Raw genomic sequence first — 17,342 nt, forward strand, 5'->3', positions numbered from 1 at the left:
CACAATGGAGTTACTTTCTCACAGAATATTACTACAAACCTGTCTGTATTTTAGAATAATCACCTACATTTTAAAATATTGAAACTTGGTTTTGAATATAATTACCACGTCCACATAGTAGTAGTTCATAAAATAACTTTGCGAGAAGCTTGCCCGAGAAAATCATAAAATTTCACGACCCGTAATACTTTTTGAAAGTCGGGGTACATGGAAGGATCGAGAAGACGGAGGATCGAGCGATAACCGCCGCGATTTCGCTTTCAACAAACCGTATAATACCTCGCATTATGTAGAAGATACTTCAATCTCACGCCTCCGCAACTTTCCTCGCAGCGACCTCCTATTCAACGAATCATACGCACCCAGTTCGCGAATTCTTTTCTCCTTCTTCCTTCTACCTATTTAAAATTCCGTTGTTCTATTCCGCTTCGGTGTACGAACGAATCTCGATGGATTTTTTTTCTATGCCCGTAAGTTATCATCAAGTCTCGCATTATTGGGTAGATTTTTCCACCTGTTCAGCATCTTATTCGTTAGAATCGAATATCAGTAGCGATGCGACAGGTTCAGGTAGACTGTTTGAAATTAATGTATTCCTGCGACAGTCGCGCGTAACGTTTAACGGTTTTTCATGGAATGTCCGTAGTGCGTGGACGAGTTGGGACTGCGCCAGACCTCGTCAAGGAGAACAACCGGCCGCGCCTCGACGTGACCCCGAAGACACCTAGAAAAATGTACTGAGAAGCAAAAAGATGAGAGGGCAAAGGCGTCGTTTCCGATCGACGCGAACACGAGATTGGATCGCCGCTACTTTCTCCGCGAACGGACTTCCTTGCTTCAAATTCCTTAATTCCACGCTGTCTTTATTTATGACTTAATTCTGCGAAGAGTTTTTTTTATCTTGCTTTTTAATAGAAAGTAATTTAAAGAAGATATTAGTATGGTAACGTGAATCTCATCTATTTTTTATTTTTTTTTATTTTAGGTATATTGCCCGCCATGAATATTAAAACACCTACTCGTATTTAATACATATTAAATGCTCATTGCTTTTACTTTCTAGTTATTTTATCATGAATCTATCATTCCTCTCATTTGCATCACACACATGTATTTTATAACGAACAGTAATAATTAAGATGAGATTTATTAGAATTTTTCAGTGAATATAACGAGTAAGTGTCTTATTGCCGATGAATGTTAATAATTTTTTATTAGACTGCGGATTTTTATGCAAAAAAAGTAGGACCTTTGCAGAAAAGTGTTTTATATGCCAAGTATTATAGGCAATACTATACTTTGGATATGCCATATATTTTTTCATATTGTATGCATTCTGTGCCATTTTGCGCTTTGAAATTTCCTATAAATGCATGAAAATCCGTAATTATAATAAAGAATTTTAAGATCATAAGATATAATGTAGAAAAACATCTACTGAAAAAATTCTTCGGTAATGATTGAGCAATTACAGATTCTAACACAGCCATCATCCAACCACCTAGTCATTAGAAACGAGTTTCGCGATTTTCCATTCCATAAAGCGAAAGTGTGTGCAAACATCTCGCGTATCAATAGAACCAAACGACGAGAAAACTCAACAGGACCAAAATAAGACAAAATCGCCAACGTTACATTCTCCCAAGAAGAACTTTCACTTTATCTTCATGGCTGGCTACTAACGTCGCGTCGGTTAATTTCGATTCTCTCTTAAGGTAAAACTTTCTTATCATTGATAGATCGAACGATCTACTGATCGATGAAACGTATCGTGAATGAAAGTGCAACGCGCGTTATTTTGATGATTATTACGGATGGTTTGTGCGACTGTGCAGATATTCTCGATGACCAAAACGCTAATCTCGATGGCAGAACGAGGTGGCTCAGAACTGAGCGTGGCTGGTAATGGAACACTTTCCTCTCGACGACGCCGGCGAGAGTGAACTCGCCCGAGGATCGAGGTCAGGTCAAGGCCCTCACGAAGCGAGGCTTCGAGCTTCTCGTGCTTCTCTCTTTCTTCCTTGTGCTTTCTTCTTTATCGTACAACCCTGTGAATGTAGAAAATGTCGATCCGTACGTTATAGGAAATGGTTCCTTGTTTAAATCATGTCTAACCCTCTATAATAGAATTTCTCATTGAAACGATCAGTCACTAAATTCTAGAGAAATAAAGTTTCAAGTTGGATGAATTTAGTTCGTAAAGAGGTTTCAACGTGTACGATTATTGGTTGTATTATATTATGTGTTCGTTGACAAATTTGTTAACTGATCACTTTTGTACGGAGTGAATCTATCGTGATAACGCAGCTTCTTGATTACTTTGGTACTCGAAACAGACGATCTTCCAGCTTAAATTCAGTCTATGAATGAAACTACTCCGGAGAAGAAAAAGTAGCACACGGCGGAGAATCGGAGACGCGTCTGGCACTAATGAATGAACACGATTTACGTATATCTGATCCGACAACTCTGATTCGTGCATTTTGTGCCCAGTTGCTATTAGCCGAAAAAAGAAAGCTTTCCATATACATATATGCACCTACGTGAATGAGTTCTCATTCTTCTCTTTCTACACTCTTGCTTCTGTAATCTATAGCATCATCATCCTATACAATCTTCAAATACATAATGGAGAGGAAAACAACTTCAATTGTTACCGATATTTGTTCCACTTTCCATCACATTTTTAACGAATCATAATCCTACGATTAACTACTGTGATCTATTCTTCTGCAGTCTCATATTAACCCCCAAATATAATACGAACGCAATAAAGAAGAGAAAGAACTCAAATGGTAACGCATATTCGTTCTACTTTCAGTACTACTTCTAGCCGATCATACCTCTAATTCCAAATATACAATGAAGATAAAGAAGCTCGAACCGCAACCTATATTCAGCACAATTAACTCAATAAATTCTAATAATATCATACTAATAACCAATTAATACCATATCAATGATTTTAATTCATTCTTCTACATTACACTCCTACGTTAGCCTCTCACATTCGAATAGAATGAAAGAAAGAAAAGAAACTGTATTCGTTCCACTCTTGATACTACTTCGAACAGATCATAATTCTCATATTACGCACCAAACAGAAGAACCTAATCCACTCTTTTTCAGCAATCTTCCCATTAATGAAATCTCGTGCAACACGTGGAACAGACGGAAAGTCGGTGCGGAAAAAGGAGGTAAATGATTCGTGGACTCTCGGGACGACTTTCGGAAGTGTCGAAAAGGGCCGAGGCATCTTCAGAACGGGACCACCTGACCCAAGATGTGTTTGAGGATCGATGAACCTCACATCGTCAAGAAGGTAGAGGGAGAGGATCGATCGACCGATGGGTAGGAGGGGATTGTGCCAACGCATGCTGGGAGAAAGAGAGACACAGCCTTTTCTTCAGAATGATAGAGAGTGTTAAACTCACGTTGAAAAGGCTCGGCGCGGATGCTGACTGGCCTGGTCGGCCTGCTCGGCCTGGTTTACTTCTCGATCGTGTGTCTGGCTCGACCGTGCGTGTGTGTGTTAGTACTCGAAGCTTCCAGGTCCGAGGCAAGTGCGTAAGGTGCTCGCGCGTTTCCAGTATGTAGGTAACGCGTCTCTACTCTCTTCGTCTCGTCTCTGGCTTGATCGCGACGCAAAAGAGGAAGAAGACGGAAGTAGGGACGCTCTCGTGCCCTGTATCGAGCGACGCGAAAAACACGATATCGAATCTTCTGGTCGTGTCGTGGTTCGTTTCATTCAGCGTTACTTTCGATGAGCCTTGGAATTCGCGGACTGTAGAATCTCATACGGATCTGCCGAAGCTTTACTCCGTGGCATCGAATTGCTCGGAGTTCCTTCTTCGACATATGTTGCCACTTTATTGATGTTATTGTTCGATTAATTGAATTGGGAAATTGTTTAGGAGTACGGGTGTACGAGCAAGGTAAAGAACAAGTTCGCCTATGGTACAAAGAATCTTAATATATTTCCATATCTATAAATATACATTGCTGCCTGGCAGCTCCACGCAGAACAATAAATACTGTGAATGAGACGATCAAATGGTCGATAGCGATGATCATTTAGTAGATATGAAGAGGGAAAACATGATAAAGAGAGCAAGAAACGATAAAGAGGGGAAAGAAGAATGGAGCGGAACAAATAGAAAGAAGGAGTCGTAGAAAATGGGAAGATGAGAAAGGTGAACGGTCGAAGAGGAAAGCAACATCCGACAAACATCACACGGATGCCTCGTGAAAGCGAAGTCTAACGAGATTGAAAATACGTCTCGCTGTTGCCCCTTTGTTTTGCTAAGTAGACGATGGCTTGTAGGCGGAATAGGCGAGATCGTGACTCGATCTCGCCCATCCGCTGGATCCGTGGCCTCCGGCAACTTGAACGACTTCATGACCATGATCCCCGCCTCCTGACACTAGTTTCTTCAAACCGATGATGGAAGCCAATACTAGAGCCAGCTTGCTAACGATCAAAGCCTTGCCAGCTAAAAGAGCTAACGCTCCTAAGGCCAATGGTACCAAAGTTCCACCAATCAACAGAGGAATAGCTAGCAGACCCCCCATATTCTTCTTCTTCTTACGGCCTGCAAAGAAATATAATCGAAATTTAACTAAACGAATTTCATGGTTTATATTAGAGTGCTGAAAAATTAATTTGGTACGAAAAAAAATGTTTGTTGTATGAAAGACTGCAGCGGGAAAAAGAGTGGGCCGTACGGTCTACTGGACCGGGAAATCAGAACTGGAAACTTTCTTTTTTCGGATGAATGCTCTAACGAGTTGACACGATAAGACCAGTTCTAATGTTATATATCGACAATTGTATAAATTCTCACCTTCTTCCACCAAACTCCGTTGAAGTTCTTCTACATTGGGCAGCTTCAATTTCAACGTATGGCTTTGGAAAAATTTCATCACCTTGTCGAAGATCATGGTATTCAACGCATTTTCTTTGTCGTCCAAAGCCCTAGGTAGCCCGGCCTCGATCTCCTGAAGAGATTTCGGTGGTTCCTCCGCGTTAGAGATAGGCTCGTCCTGAACGAAGGTAACACCGTCGGCAACGTTCAACTGCGTGCTCCTAGACACCCTGTCTACGGCCGACAGCAACCTCACTTTCAAACAAGAACTGATATCCTCGTCTGCGCATTCCTTGTAAATCTGGTACATCTGTCGAAGATCTCCAAACACGTTGCTGTTTCCGCTAGACCTTGCTGTCTCTTCATTGATGGAATTGGTCGTGGGATTAGTCTCGGCTGATCTAGCCGAAGCCATGGCCAGTAAAAAGGCCAGGTACACGGAACAATAAGCAAAATCTCTCATTTTGTACAATCTAAAGAACCTGGAAACAAAAAAATGTCTATATGTTCCAGAGAAAGATCTTTCGATGGGAAGTCCTAAACCCTCGCACACACTAAGAGGGAAATTTAGCAAGAAAATGTGCGCGAGTAGAAACTAACAGAACCTACTTCTGTGGAATTCTGCGCGGTATTTTGGGAACAATCGTCGAAGCTTGTTAGCCACCGGTACTCGAGTTGTTTGACACTTTGGGCCGCGAGATGCGTGCTTACACAGAGCACTGTAACTGGACTGTCCGTAGCGGAAGCCCTGCCCTAGCTCTATATATCTGGTCAGGTGTACCTCCGTGGCCGGTGATATTCTCCCCACCGTAGCGGTGCGGCGCGTACGAATACCACCATTGTGGGAGAATTTTCATTGCCAAGGATCATTTGAGAGCGGAGACCGCGTCTCGCTAACCACCTGGGGTCCACCACAGGTAGAGAGCAGAGTTGCTCTCCGGATCAGTTCGGAATTCGCATCCCTCCTCTCCTACCGTCCCAGCCCCACCAACTCGCCATCGATAAAACCGACGATTCCGGCGAATCGTTTCGCTACTCTCGACCGGATCGTCGTCCTCGCCCTTGTCGTTCGACTTCTTCCGCTCGACCGGTCTGACCAGATCAGATGTCAGCGTTTCTGATCGGAAGTTCGTGGCAACCAGGTGTGTACATGTCTTCTACACGAATGTCCTTCTACTGTGATTTTCCTTCGTGTTATCGTCGTGTCTCGATAAGCCTGAAATCGAAAGCATCACGGCAGAGATGGTGGTTGATCGACCTGATCCGCTGGAAGTATCGGATTAACCAGATCATGATACGCTCGTATGTTGTAATCACAAATAACTAGGTTCTTTCTTTCTCTTTCTTTTTATTCTATAGTAAAACGGAGGTATAACGATGCGCGTAATATATGTTTTGAGACGATACATTCTACATTTATGACACGAACAAAAATAGAAACGAAGCTGCGTCAATTAAAGATAACCGTTAGTCATTGTCAGCGTTTCAGCCGTCCTGGTTAGCGTTCCCAGCGGCTGTTTTCCCTCTTATCCTGCGGTACCACGCATCCTTGCCATCTTCGTCCTGGCTGATGGCGACCGGACTGGTTAACTGGGCCACACCAAGTGAAAACGCGTTACATGTGGTAAACACGCGTAGGCCACGGACCCTCGGAGGGGGTATCCTTCTCTTAATGTTCTGGTTCATGAGCGCAGTGAAGCATCGGAAAGCAGCGAGCCAGCAATGAAATTTCGGTGGGGAACTGGCCCTGATCCGCCTCGATTTCTTTTCGTTCTTTCTAGCTCGTTCTTCTCCCACGCTTGACTACCGTTTTCGATGAGTCGGTCGATGATTTGACGATTGTTTCAATGACTCAACGAATTGTATAATTCGAATGCTAATGAATTTTCGCGAATCTAACGAGGTCACTGATAGAGGAGAAACAAACGAAGAAATCTCCGGTCAACATAACTTAGTATGGTAAATTAATAAAATTGATATATTATGTCTCGTCACGAGTTCCTCCATGACGAGTTCGCGTCACGTACGTAAAAATGATGTGAGAAATGGCGAAAGCGAAATGTCGCGAGCGCCACCTTGACATCGGTAGGAACCATGATTTCCGGTTCGACAAGCAAAAGCGTGTACACCGGCGACCCCTTGATTTTCTGCATCGCCATGTTTATTAATGAAACCCCGTGTCACGCGTCACTTGCTCGCCAATGAGACCATCGTGTTCACTCGCATTTGGCCTTGCTCCGATCAGTGAACACGAACATGCACACACAATCCACGTGTGTCAGTTTGCCTCTCATTATACGGTCGGTATGCAGGTTACCGGTTGGAAGTTCGCGGTGCATCCGGTTTCACTGTACCATGAGTAATCTATGCAGTAGTAATGAGGGTGCTTGGCGAAAAAGAGGTAAACTTTACGAGCCATTAAACGACCGCTGGCCGGAGCTAGGTCAGTAGCGACACGGTCGAGCGAACGCTCGCCATTATTTACTACAGAATGCCGTGAAATTGACATCGCAATGTGCCTGGATGTTACTAGACAAATGGAATGTCTCGTCGATCGATGGTGTCAGAATAAGACGAATTACTACGGGGAAATTTCCGAACTTGTCCTTTTTTCTTTTTTCCCCTTTTTTTAAAAAAAAAATATAATTCAGTTGCATGAAAGTACTTTCTACTGGTTTATCCGAAATCCTCTATAGCGGTCGTACTTGCTAGCAGCTCATTAAGTCGTATCTGGTTCGAGTATCAATGGATGCACCGACGCGTTCCTATACTACTTTCACTCGTTTTCATAAATATCAAACTCGCGAGAGTCCTGTCACGTGACGTATGTTGCACGTAGAAGAAGATTTCTTGCCTAGATCGTTGGATCCGCGCAAAATTCCTCCAAGTGTAAGTATAAGGCATAAATAAAAGAGAATAAACGGACGTAACCGCAAACGATCCTGAAGAGGGTTTTACGTTCTCCGCATTCTCACACTCACGTATGTTGTACGTTTTCCTTTGGACAAGACGCAGCGCGCCATTCGCCATCTCTTTATTATAAAGAACAAATGCAGGCAATAACAAATAGCACACGTCAAATGAATAAAATTAAATAAATACTAAATCATATTAGGCGCAATGAATAAATAACAAAGGCTCGAGTTACGCTATACATGGAACGAGTATCTCGTGGAGGCACTGGTTCGTCGTAGAAACAGAAGAGAATGATTCTAAGGAATTTCTAGGGAATTAATTTCTAGGAAAGAATAGGAAAACAGGACAGAACGTATGAAATATTCAGGTAGCGACGAGGATAGGAATAATAAATATACATAAAACAGAGAGCGGTAGAGTCGCGAAGAAAGGAAACAAAAGAAAGAATAAAGGAAACGAAAGGGAAGAGATGTTGAGAGGACGAGGAAAAGAGGAAAGTGAGGAACGTCGAAGAACAAAAATTTTTTACGAGATTCTTCATGCTTGTGATTGAGGTTGATGAGCGCGATAAGCCAACTCGTGAGCATCTTGAGGTAAACTCCTGGCCCAGCCGTGGCCACTGCTTCCAGAATAACCACCGCCATAATCAGCGCCACCGCCACCGTAACCACCACCATGGCCGTCATCGTGGCTGACAATGTGGCTACTGCTGTGATGAGGATGCGACACAACTTCGTATGTCACGTGCTTTCCTCCGCTAGAGCTGAGCAGCTTCTTCAACCCAATGATGGCGGAAATTACAAGGGCGATTTTGCCGACCAGAAGAGCTTTACCAGCAATGGCGGCGATCGCACCGAGAGCCAAGGGCAACAGGGCTGCTGCCTTCAGGGCCAGGGCCATCAGTAACGGACCAAGGATCTTTTGTGCCTTCTCTGCAAAGGAATTCGACGATCGTTAAGTGAACGGTGGTAACGGTAACGTTCGGTAGAATTTTGTGGGTTAATGTCCCCTTGAAACAATCGAAAGAATTTTAAAGCGCTGTGCCAATGTGTATAACAATGAAGAAATTTCAATTTCTCGACCATCAAAAAATTTATGTTCTAAAAACTTAGAAGCATTCGATTTCTTCGTCGTTTGGGTAACACGTTAAAGTTGCAGAACCGAGGAGCTCCTGGAGGTGGTGGCCGTTTTATTGGTAATTTTCTGGTCAGCCGCGCGCGGAAACGACGCTTAACGTAGCGTGACTACAATTTCTCATCGATTACGAACATACAATGTACGGAAACCGAATAAGTATTCTCATGAACACGGGAATACGACGTTTGAATACTCTGAATTTCTCACGAGGAGGCTGAAAACGTTTCACGAAAGAACACGACCCGACCTTTCTCAGGACGATACGCGCGGAGAGATCTCGAAGTAAAATAGGCGAAGGTCAAGGCGACGTACCCCGCGTACAAAGGAAAGTATGTCAAAAATCTCGCGCGGTGAGATCTCGAGAGGCCTTTCTGTCTGTCTCTCTCTCTCTCTCTCTCTCTCTCTCTGCTCGCAGGTAATCGCATCTTCGTCGCTCGAGTCGCTTCAAGGGGAAGCGGAACCAGTTTCTCAGTGGGTCAACGTCTCGCGACCAGCTTCACCGGCTCATTGTCAGCGTTGTCATTGAATAGTGCCAACGACGAGGCTTGGGAGCTGGCACGGTGCTGTTGACTCTAACATCGAGTGAATCCCAATTACCCATGCACTTGTTGCGTTAAGTAGCGATCTGATTAGCCTATCGTGCGAACCCCGATCAAAATACTCGACGATGCCTGAGTTCTTATAATTAATAGATAGCCTCTTAAGGCCTATTAAGAAAATACTTTGAGTTTGGAATAGATAATTGAGTTAATGTCAAATGAAAGAAGTATATTGTAAAGGAATTTCGTAATTTTCTAAACTGAATAGATAGATTTAGCTGGAGTCGAAGCGAATGTTTTCAAGTGCCTTTTATCGCTAATCGATACGATTGAGGGCTCGAGTTAGTTGGAGGATCAATTTATACTCACTCTTCTTGCCACGACTTTCAACAGCATTGTCGGTAAAGTCCTCGAAACTTCGACCGGCAGACTCAATGGCGCCAAGGATATCGGTTCCCTTGAGATCGACTTTGACAGAGTGCGTCCTTAAGAACCTGCCCAGACGGTCGAATAAAAGGGTATCCAAATCGCTAGACTCGATTGATCTGTAAGAACACGTTAATCGATTAATGTCCATCAAAATTAATCAAATAAATTAATCAAGTAAATTAATACAACGATAGAGACAACTTGGAATGTACCGAACAGACAGAAATATCCAAATCATATTTGAAAAGTATTCTACGAAACACAAAATTCCATTAAATCAAACTCGAGACTGATGTCCGCTTTTTAAATTTCGTGCAAGGTATATCTTTCCACGAATGAAAACCGACCTAGGTGCACCTTCCTCGGCGTTCGACGTCTTAACCACAGTGATGCCGTCCGTGAGCGTGATATCCTCCTTATCAACGAGCATCTTGTCCACGTACGAAAATACTTTGTATTTGATGCAATTGATCGACTCCTTCTTCAGACAGTCGCTGTAGATGGTCGCCATTAGGTCGTTTTCGTTTCCAGGTTTGTCATTTGCTGGCAGGGCTGCGGCCAGCACCGGAAGTAGCCACAAAATGGTCACAAAGTACTTGCTCATGTTCCTCGAGTGTCGATCGAAACGTACAAGGTAATAAAGAAAAAAAAGAAAGAGAAAGAGAGAAAGAATCACCACCGTGCGTCTACAAAAAAGTTCGAATCGAAGAAGGCGAAAAAGTTGCTGTATTATCCTTGATACGATCGCGCGGTGATGTGTCGTAGCCGATTCACGGTTGGAGAGGACGCCAGGATGAGCGTCGATCGAACCTCGTGTGTTACATCCAAAAGAGGTTGCTTTGCTTTTATACCGAAGTATCGCACGAGGGGAGACCTCGTGGGCACAGGCCACCGAGAGTTCGCGTTCGCGTTCGCTTACTAAGAGCTGTCTCTCTCTTTCTTACTACTTGTAATCCCCCCTATGTCCTCTCTACTTGCGCCTCCTCGCTCCTCTCTCCTACCCCTCTCTTCGACTCGAATCCTCGCAGGCCTCTCTACGAGGCTCTCCTTCCCCTTTCGTCATCCCTCTCCTCGAACGAATCTCGTTATTTCGGCGATGCAACAATTCTTCTCTAAACTCGAGGAGGAACAGAGTAAAACACACAGGACCAGGATACCGGAAATAGCCGCAGGGGAATAGAAGAGGGAGGCACTTGCATTTTCTTCCTCGTCGTTTTCCACCGTCAATGGCCCCCATGACTTTGGTCTCCTTGTTTCCTTCGTCCTCTTCTTCTTCTTCCTGCCGCCTGCAGCAGACCTACTTCGGCCTCCATTAAGGTTTGATGGTAGAAGGGAGGCTCCCTCCTCGGTCGAATGGAGATTCAACGAGGGAAATCTACGCGGTGGAGGTCGTGGGGAACACGAGCATACACGGCAGCAGCTCCCTCGTGATTTCTCGCACGACTTAACGTGTCTCTCTTTACCGATTCCTTCGATCGTAGCTATTATTATTAGCAGGAGAGCGCGATACCAGTGCTCGTCCACCGTACGTCCAATCCCTTTTTGCATGCGACAGAAGAACTCGTAAATAAACGGTTGACAGCGAGAATCGAAATCATGACAAGGAGACTAGGACGTTTCTCCTTTAATCGTTCCTCGTGGTTATTTTCTCCGGATGTCATGGGATGCACGAAACTTCTTATCGACCTATTTTAACGAACGTTTATGGTTTAACATTCTGGGTAAATTGGTAGCGTTGTCGCACCGAGATTCGGAAATGTTACAGTCTTCCGGAATAGCATGGCACGGGCTTTGAATCGAAGTTACCTAGACTGGTATTGGGCCGTTTACAGTTACCCGAAATTTAATGTCGTTAAATTCTTTCCTTGAAGCATATTTCTACGTTTGGGTGCTCTCTGCCCGTTATTCGTCGGCATAATTTACTTTAGGGATCCTAAGTTCTTTCTGTAGCTTCGTAACATCAAATTACGAGTTAGAAGTATCGCCTTACCGTTCCCATAGAAAACTACGTGTGAATTTCGTCACTGTTCGTCCGAATGCAAAAAGTATCGAAACGATTCTCATAGTAGGAGAATCGTTAACGACCACAGAGGTTGACGTGAATGGAGCATCAAAAAATTCATCGGCGAATGATGGACGCGAGATATTATCTCGGGAACGGGGTCGCTCACCCATTTACAACTGGGTCGAGTGCCGGGCGTTCATTTCGGCTGTCTCGTCTCTTTTTATCTCTCTCGTTCTTCCAACGCACCTGTCTTCATCTCACCTCGATCCATGTCTCTTCCCCTCTGGAAAGACGGTCTCCATTGGTCCAGCCGGTTTCGGGGATCAAGATCTGCCGATCCTCGAGAGCGAACGTCGCCCCGGGCGGAATCATCCACCTGACGCGGCGTTCACGACTCGCCGCGCTGACGAACGCGTGCACGTGAAGAAAAGCGAAGGTACCTCGGCCGGTGGATGGCCACCCTGAATAAAAAAGTTGTGAACTGAACAGATATCGTGAAAACAGAGAAACCTGACGGAATGAAGAACGGTTTCTAGTGGCGGAAGTCGCGGTATCGAGGACATTATGGTTAGAGAACTCAGGAATCAAAGGTTAAGAGCCCGTGTGAGAGAGTAGCTGAAGAGAGACAACACACTTTCATCCGATCAGAAAGCTGTCGTTGAGCCTCGAGACGTACCAAAGTTAGACGGTTATCGAAAGTCCGCGTATTCAGAGACTAGATGAGAGACGCGAACGAGACGAAGAGTGTAATTTGATACGCGGAAGAATCGTGGTGGTAATTAGATTTGGATGGAATGCAGACGAGCAGTCTGTAAGGCGACCTGGACGAGAGCGAATGGAACTGCGGGAAAGAGTAACGGGTCGACTACAGATTGTTGTTTCGAAATTCACGGCGAAGTTCAAGGTGTTGCGTGCCACGCCACTCGAAACGTCGATGGGACACACGCGCGATGGCGTGCATCGCACGACTTCCTCGGGAAATTGGAATTTTCGTTTTGCTTCTCTCGTTTCCGCGTAACATAACCTAAGAAAACACGGAGTACAAAATTACAGAGGATGTATAGATTCCCTTACTTATGCTGGTCTTCGTTTAGCATTGATTTTCTTGGTATAAAATTATTCCAACGAAAAAACGGTATTCTCAACTACGAAACGATGAAGCAACGTTGCGGCTCACGAACAGAGCCGAATACGTTATTTTCGATAGGTAACCTGGTTCAGAAGAAGCTTCTGAAAATCGAACATCGAAACTTTCCAATTTCCAATCGAGTTGTTGGAAACAGACTCCGAAGCAGCGTTCCACGATAGAATCCGTGTCGCGCGCTTTTACCAGATTTTTACAAGGGCCAGCGTGATTCGAATCACGGTGACCTGTCGATGTCGACGAACATCTGTCGGCGCACGGTGCGGGCCGGTATGCGGCTAATAAGGCACTAGGAAACCTACAGGCAACCAGAGAGAATCTAGTAACCCAGTGACGCATGAGAAACTGCCGGGGCTAATCGTGACGTGAGAACCGTACCGAGATTTAGATACGAGCAAAGCCGTTCGTTCGGCTTCACCACTTTACGACTCTCTAATAATGAGATAGAAGGCTCTCGCGTTACGAGCACAAGGTGAAATTCCACTTTTGTGACATCCAAAAGAAAGCCTCTATTCATCCGCTTGCAGATCCGTGACGCTCGCGGGGCGCAGCGCCAATTTTCATGGCTGCTTTTTCTTTCTTTCCTTCCTTCTTTTCTCTCTTTCGTTCTTTTCCTTTCTGTTTGCCCTGGCTGCGCCGCCCCTCTTTCTTAATGGACGTCGCGTTCCGGTTTTTCTGCTCGCGTTTGCTCTCCACGTTCGAAAAAATTGGACGATTTACAGAATCGGCGGTCTTGGGTACACGTCGACGAATAAAAATATTACACTGCCGATGCGTTTTTACAATAAATGGACAGATTGTTTTCGTTGATTCATCGATTCTAGAAGTTGGAACTAGTTCCGTATCCTTTGACGATGTTTCAACGATTGTGACAGGATAGCTTACGTTCGCGGTGGTTAATGTACTTTGATCGTGGAAAGAGAGACAGCAGTCTGAATAAAGACGAGTTGCCTCAACACCGCGTCGCGATTAATGCACCGTGTCTCTCGCCGCGTGACTTCGCCACTAACGAAAGTCTCCTCTTCCTTTCAAAATAATTCCGTATCTTTTTTCCTTGGGATCTCTCGCGATCCTGTCGCGGTACGGGCAGACGTAACGAGCCGTGACACTCGTGTTCTTGCTATTCCGATTCGTTTCACCTTCGTTCTATCAAACGGTTCTATCCTTTGACATAACTCTTACTAATTATCTTAATCGTTAACTAATATTTTCCCCGATATGCAATTTATATTCAATACGAATATCGAATGAAAATTGCGAACAGATCGTCGATCTTTATTTTAGAAGAATTCGAAAAGGAAACGTAGGTATAAGGGGCGAATTATACTTTTTCGTTTCTGCAAATATTGCGATTCTCGTCAAGTCTGAATGTTTAGTGGCAAAGCAGTGGAGTCACGTCGAAGCTCGTGACATTAACAAACAATAAAACTCGAGCAATCCATCGTACGAATCGTGACTGTTTTACATTCGCGCCTGGTCGGCGGCTGCAACCACTAATCAGCCTGTGGGTCGCACGTCGAACGTTGGCCCAGAAAGCCTCGGCAAAAAGGATTTTTACTGGCGGGCCCCGGAGCGACTTGACCAGCGACGACGGAAGAAACGGCAATTTTGCGTCAACCTCCTTTCCAGCCGCTCATTTTCCTCCTCTATCTGGGACTTAAGGACATCGGTCGTGGAAGATTTAGTAGAATGTCCGTCCTCTCGACCCGATTAAGAATGACGAACGCGAGCCTCGGCCTCTCGACCTCCGCGTGTGTCTCGTGAGGAAGCTCTAGCGCGTCGTCGTGCGTCTCGCTTGACCGGATGTGCACCTTGCCGGTGCACTTTCCCCTCGGCTGTGGTCCGCCGCGCACTGCTCGATCGCGATAACCATCTGGCATTTCCATCTCAGCATTGCGTCGGCTCGATTTCGTGACGCGCGGGGCCGGTTTCGAGGCCGACAGCTCTGAAATTTCGCCGGCGAAACACGCGAAGAGAAGAGAAAGAAAAAACGAGTCAGTTTCGGAGGTTCTTGGAAGTTTGGAAAGTCGGTGAGTGATTTCTCTTTTCGCAGTAGATCCGGGAAGATTTTCGACGATGAGAAACTCGTTCGACAATTTGATAGATTGCTTTTTGTTTCGATCAACGATAATTGAACGATTTTTCCTTTCTCCCTTTCTTAAGGAACGGATGCATGATCTTTTTCTAAGGGAAAGATTCGCTGGGCGGGCGGAGAGAGGATAGCCGAATGAAAATATCGTTGAATCATATAATTTTCTACAACTTCTGTATTTGACGGCTGAACATCAGTATTACAATGATTCTCAGGTAGGAATAATTCAACGAAGTTCATCTAAATCGTATTGGACTAGATGTTGTTTTGTTCGGCTGCGATTGGGAAGAAAAAATGGTACCGAGCGACATTGGTCACACCTGAACGAGCTCCGGATTGATGCGGAAGCGTCGCGACTAGCCTCTATGTTTGATTCCAAAGTCCTTTGTCTGTCCATTCCATTCGTATACCCTTACAACGATAACATTATTTACACGTGGGACCACGAGATGGTGGTCGCTTAACTATTCAAAAATTGGATAAATAAACAATAAATAGCTTTAATCGATCCAGTAATTATCGACACTTTCATCCATGCTTCCATAATTCTTGGATCGACGATGAGAAGGAAGGATGAAAGTAAAAGGGAAAGGAGAAAGATAAGAGGAAATGAAAAGGAGGAAGAGAAAGAGGGAGAAACTGATAGTTTACACGAATAGATCTAATTTAAAATTAGTGATGATATCCGGAGTACGCTTGGCTCTGTCCGTAATTGTGGGAATCGTCCCAAGAGCCACCGGAAGACCATCCTCCGGTCGCAACTGGCGCGGACCATCCAGCATTGCCGCCGTTCCACCCATTGTAGGGAGTGACATCGGATTTCTTCGACCAAAGTGCCTTCAAGCCGATGAACGCAGAAATGGCAAGTGAAATGAGGGAGGCGAAGATGGCCTTCTTAGCTATGAGACCGATGGCAAGGTACGCCAGGGTAGCGAGGGCTCCGACTTTCACTTTCGCCGCGATCAGCAAAGGCAAGATCGATTTCAGCATCTTCTTCCTGCCCCGACCTACAAATAAAAATGAGAGAATAAAAGCGAAAGGTCTCGTGAAATTTTTTAATTCTACAGATTTTGTAATATAGATTTTGTTGGTAACTAAAAGTACATATATACGTGTGTGTACCTTCAACGACTTCATTGACGGCTTGGCGAATCTCTTCCGGCGCAGAGTCACTGATGGCACGGGCAGATTCTCCGATCTTTTCAAAAACGGGAGCGAAATTGATCTACGAATCGAATAAATATTACGTCAAATATATCGTATTGAATAAGATAAATACAAATAATCGCCTTGACGATCGTCTATTTACCCTAAGACTGCGACCAGTGAGGAACTGTCCAGCTTCCTCGCTGACAAAATTCTCGAGAGCACTTTGTCTATCTGTGACACTGTTAGCCGCGTCGATTTCCTGCTCGTACATCAACTCTTTACTAGTCCTAGAGCTTCTTCCCTGACTGTCCGCGCTCTTCACCAAGCTAACACCACTGAACAGTTCGAAGCTGTCCTTGTCGAAGAACTCCTTCGCCTTCCGATACAAGCTCTTCTGCACGCAAGAGATGCTGTCGCTCTGCAGACAATCCTCCAAGCTTTGCCCGGCGGCCAGAACAACGGCTGATATTAGAACCACAACGGCGATTATCTTCATGATTCTCGTGCGACGAAACGGAAAGTCCAAAACACGAAAACGAAATATAACGGTCGGTGTCACGGCGATTGGGATTATTTTCCTTTTTCGAAGCCCGTCCCGTCGGTAGTGAAATTTCGTGTGGTCCATCGTGCAATCTCTTTAGCTTATATTTGGCGGGCCCCTCCTCTGCGCCCCTACACGTCACCGCCCCACCTTGTCTCTTTTTTCTTCCTATTTGCCATACAGGAGTGTCGTCACGATGTTTCGACCGCATCGCCGTGTTCCGTTCGGACCGTTTAGCCGGCCTAACCGACGAAAGTATTCGGACGGCGAACGCGGATAGGTGTTCCTCCACGCGTTACAGCCGCCCATCCATCCGCTACGACCTGCGACCTGCCCACGACCAACGAATACGGGACGACCGTGGGACGCCCAAAGAGACCTTCTCTTCCGTTGTTCCCTTTCATCTTACGACCACGTACGTTACTTTACTCCTGTCGCCTTACGCTTCATCCATAGTTTGCTTGTAGTACTTAACACGGAAGGTTAACTTTCATGTGGAAATTCGTTGGGAAATTAAGGGCAGAT

The 17,342-nt window shown here is 45.0% G+C and overlaps 3 protein-coding genes across 3 annotated transcripts; all 3 read right to left on the reverse strand.

Annotated features, from left to right (window-relative positions):
* Positions 1-3,961: 3,961 nt before the first annotated feature.
* On the reverse strand, positions 3,962-5,623 carry LOC126870788 (uncharacterized). The gene is made up of 3 exons (XM_050628823.1): positions 5,475-5,623; positions 4,845-5,347; positions 3,962-4,592 (listed from the first exon to the last, which is right to left on the reverse strand). Exons 2-3 carry the CDS (start codon positions 5,326-5,328, stop codon positions 4,303-4,305), a joined length of 774 nt encoding a protein of 257 aa, XP_050484780.1. The 5' UTR covers positions 5,329-5,347; positions 5,475-5,623; the 3' UTR covers positions 3,962-4,302.
* A 2,695-nt stretch (positions 5,624-8,318) lies between these two features.
* LOC126870787 (uncharacterized) lies at positions 8,319-10,807 on the reverse strand. The gene is made up of 3 exons (XM_050628822.1): positions 10,234-10,807; positions 9,827-10,002; positions 8,319-8,713 (listed from the first exon to the last, which is right to left on the reverse strand). The coding sequence occupies exons 1-3, from the start codon at positions 10,488-10,490 to the stop codon at positions 8,319-8,321; spliced, it is 828 nt and encodes a 275-aa protein (XP_050484779.1). The 5' UTR covers positions 10,491-10,807.
* A 4,517-nt stretch (positions 10,808-15,324) lies between these two features.
* LOC126870701 (uncharacterized) lies at positions 15,325-16,953 on the reverse strand. Its single transcript, XM_050628652.1, has 3 exons — positions 16,437-16,953; positions 16,250-16,352; positions 15,325-16,134 (listed from the first exon to the last, which is right to left on the reverse strand). Exons 1-3 carry the CDS (start codon positions 16,899-16,901, stop codon positions 15,800-15,802), a joined length of 903 nt encoding a protein of 300 aa, XP_050484609.1. The 5' UTR covers positions 16,902-16,953; the 3' UTR covers positions 15,325-15,799.
* Positions 16,954-17,342: the final 389 nt, after the last annotated feature.

This window comes from Bombus huntii, chromosome 10 (assembly GCF_024542735.1).
Source record: "Bombus huntii isolate Logan2020A chromosome 10, iyBomHunt1.1, whole genome shotgun sequence".
In the NCBI taxonomy this organism is placed as follows: domain Eukaryota; kingdom Metazoa; phylum Arthropoda; class Insecta; order Hymenoptera; family Apidae; genus Bombus; species Bombus huntii.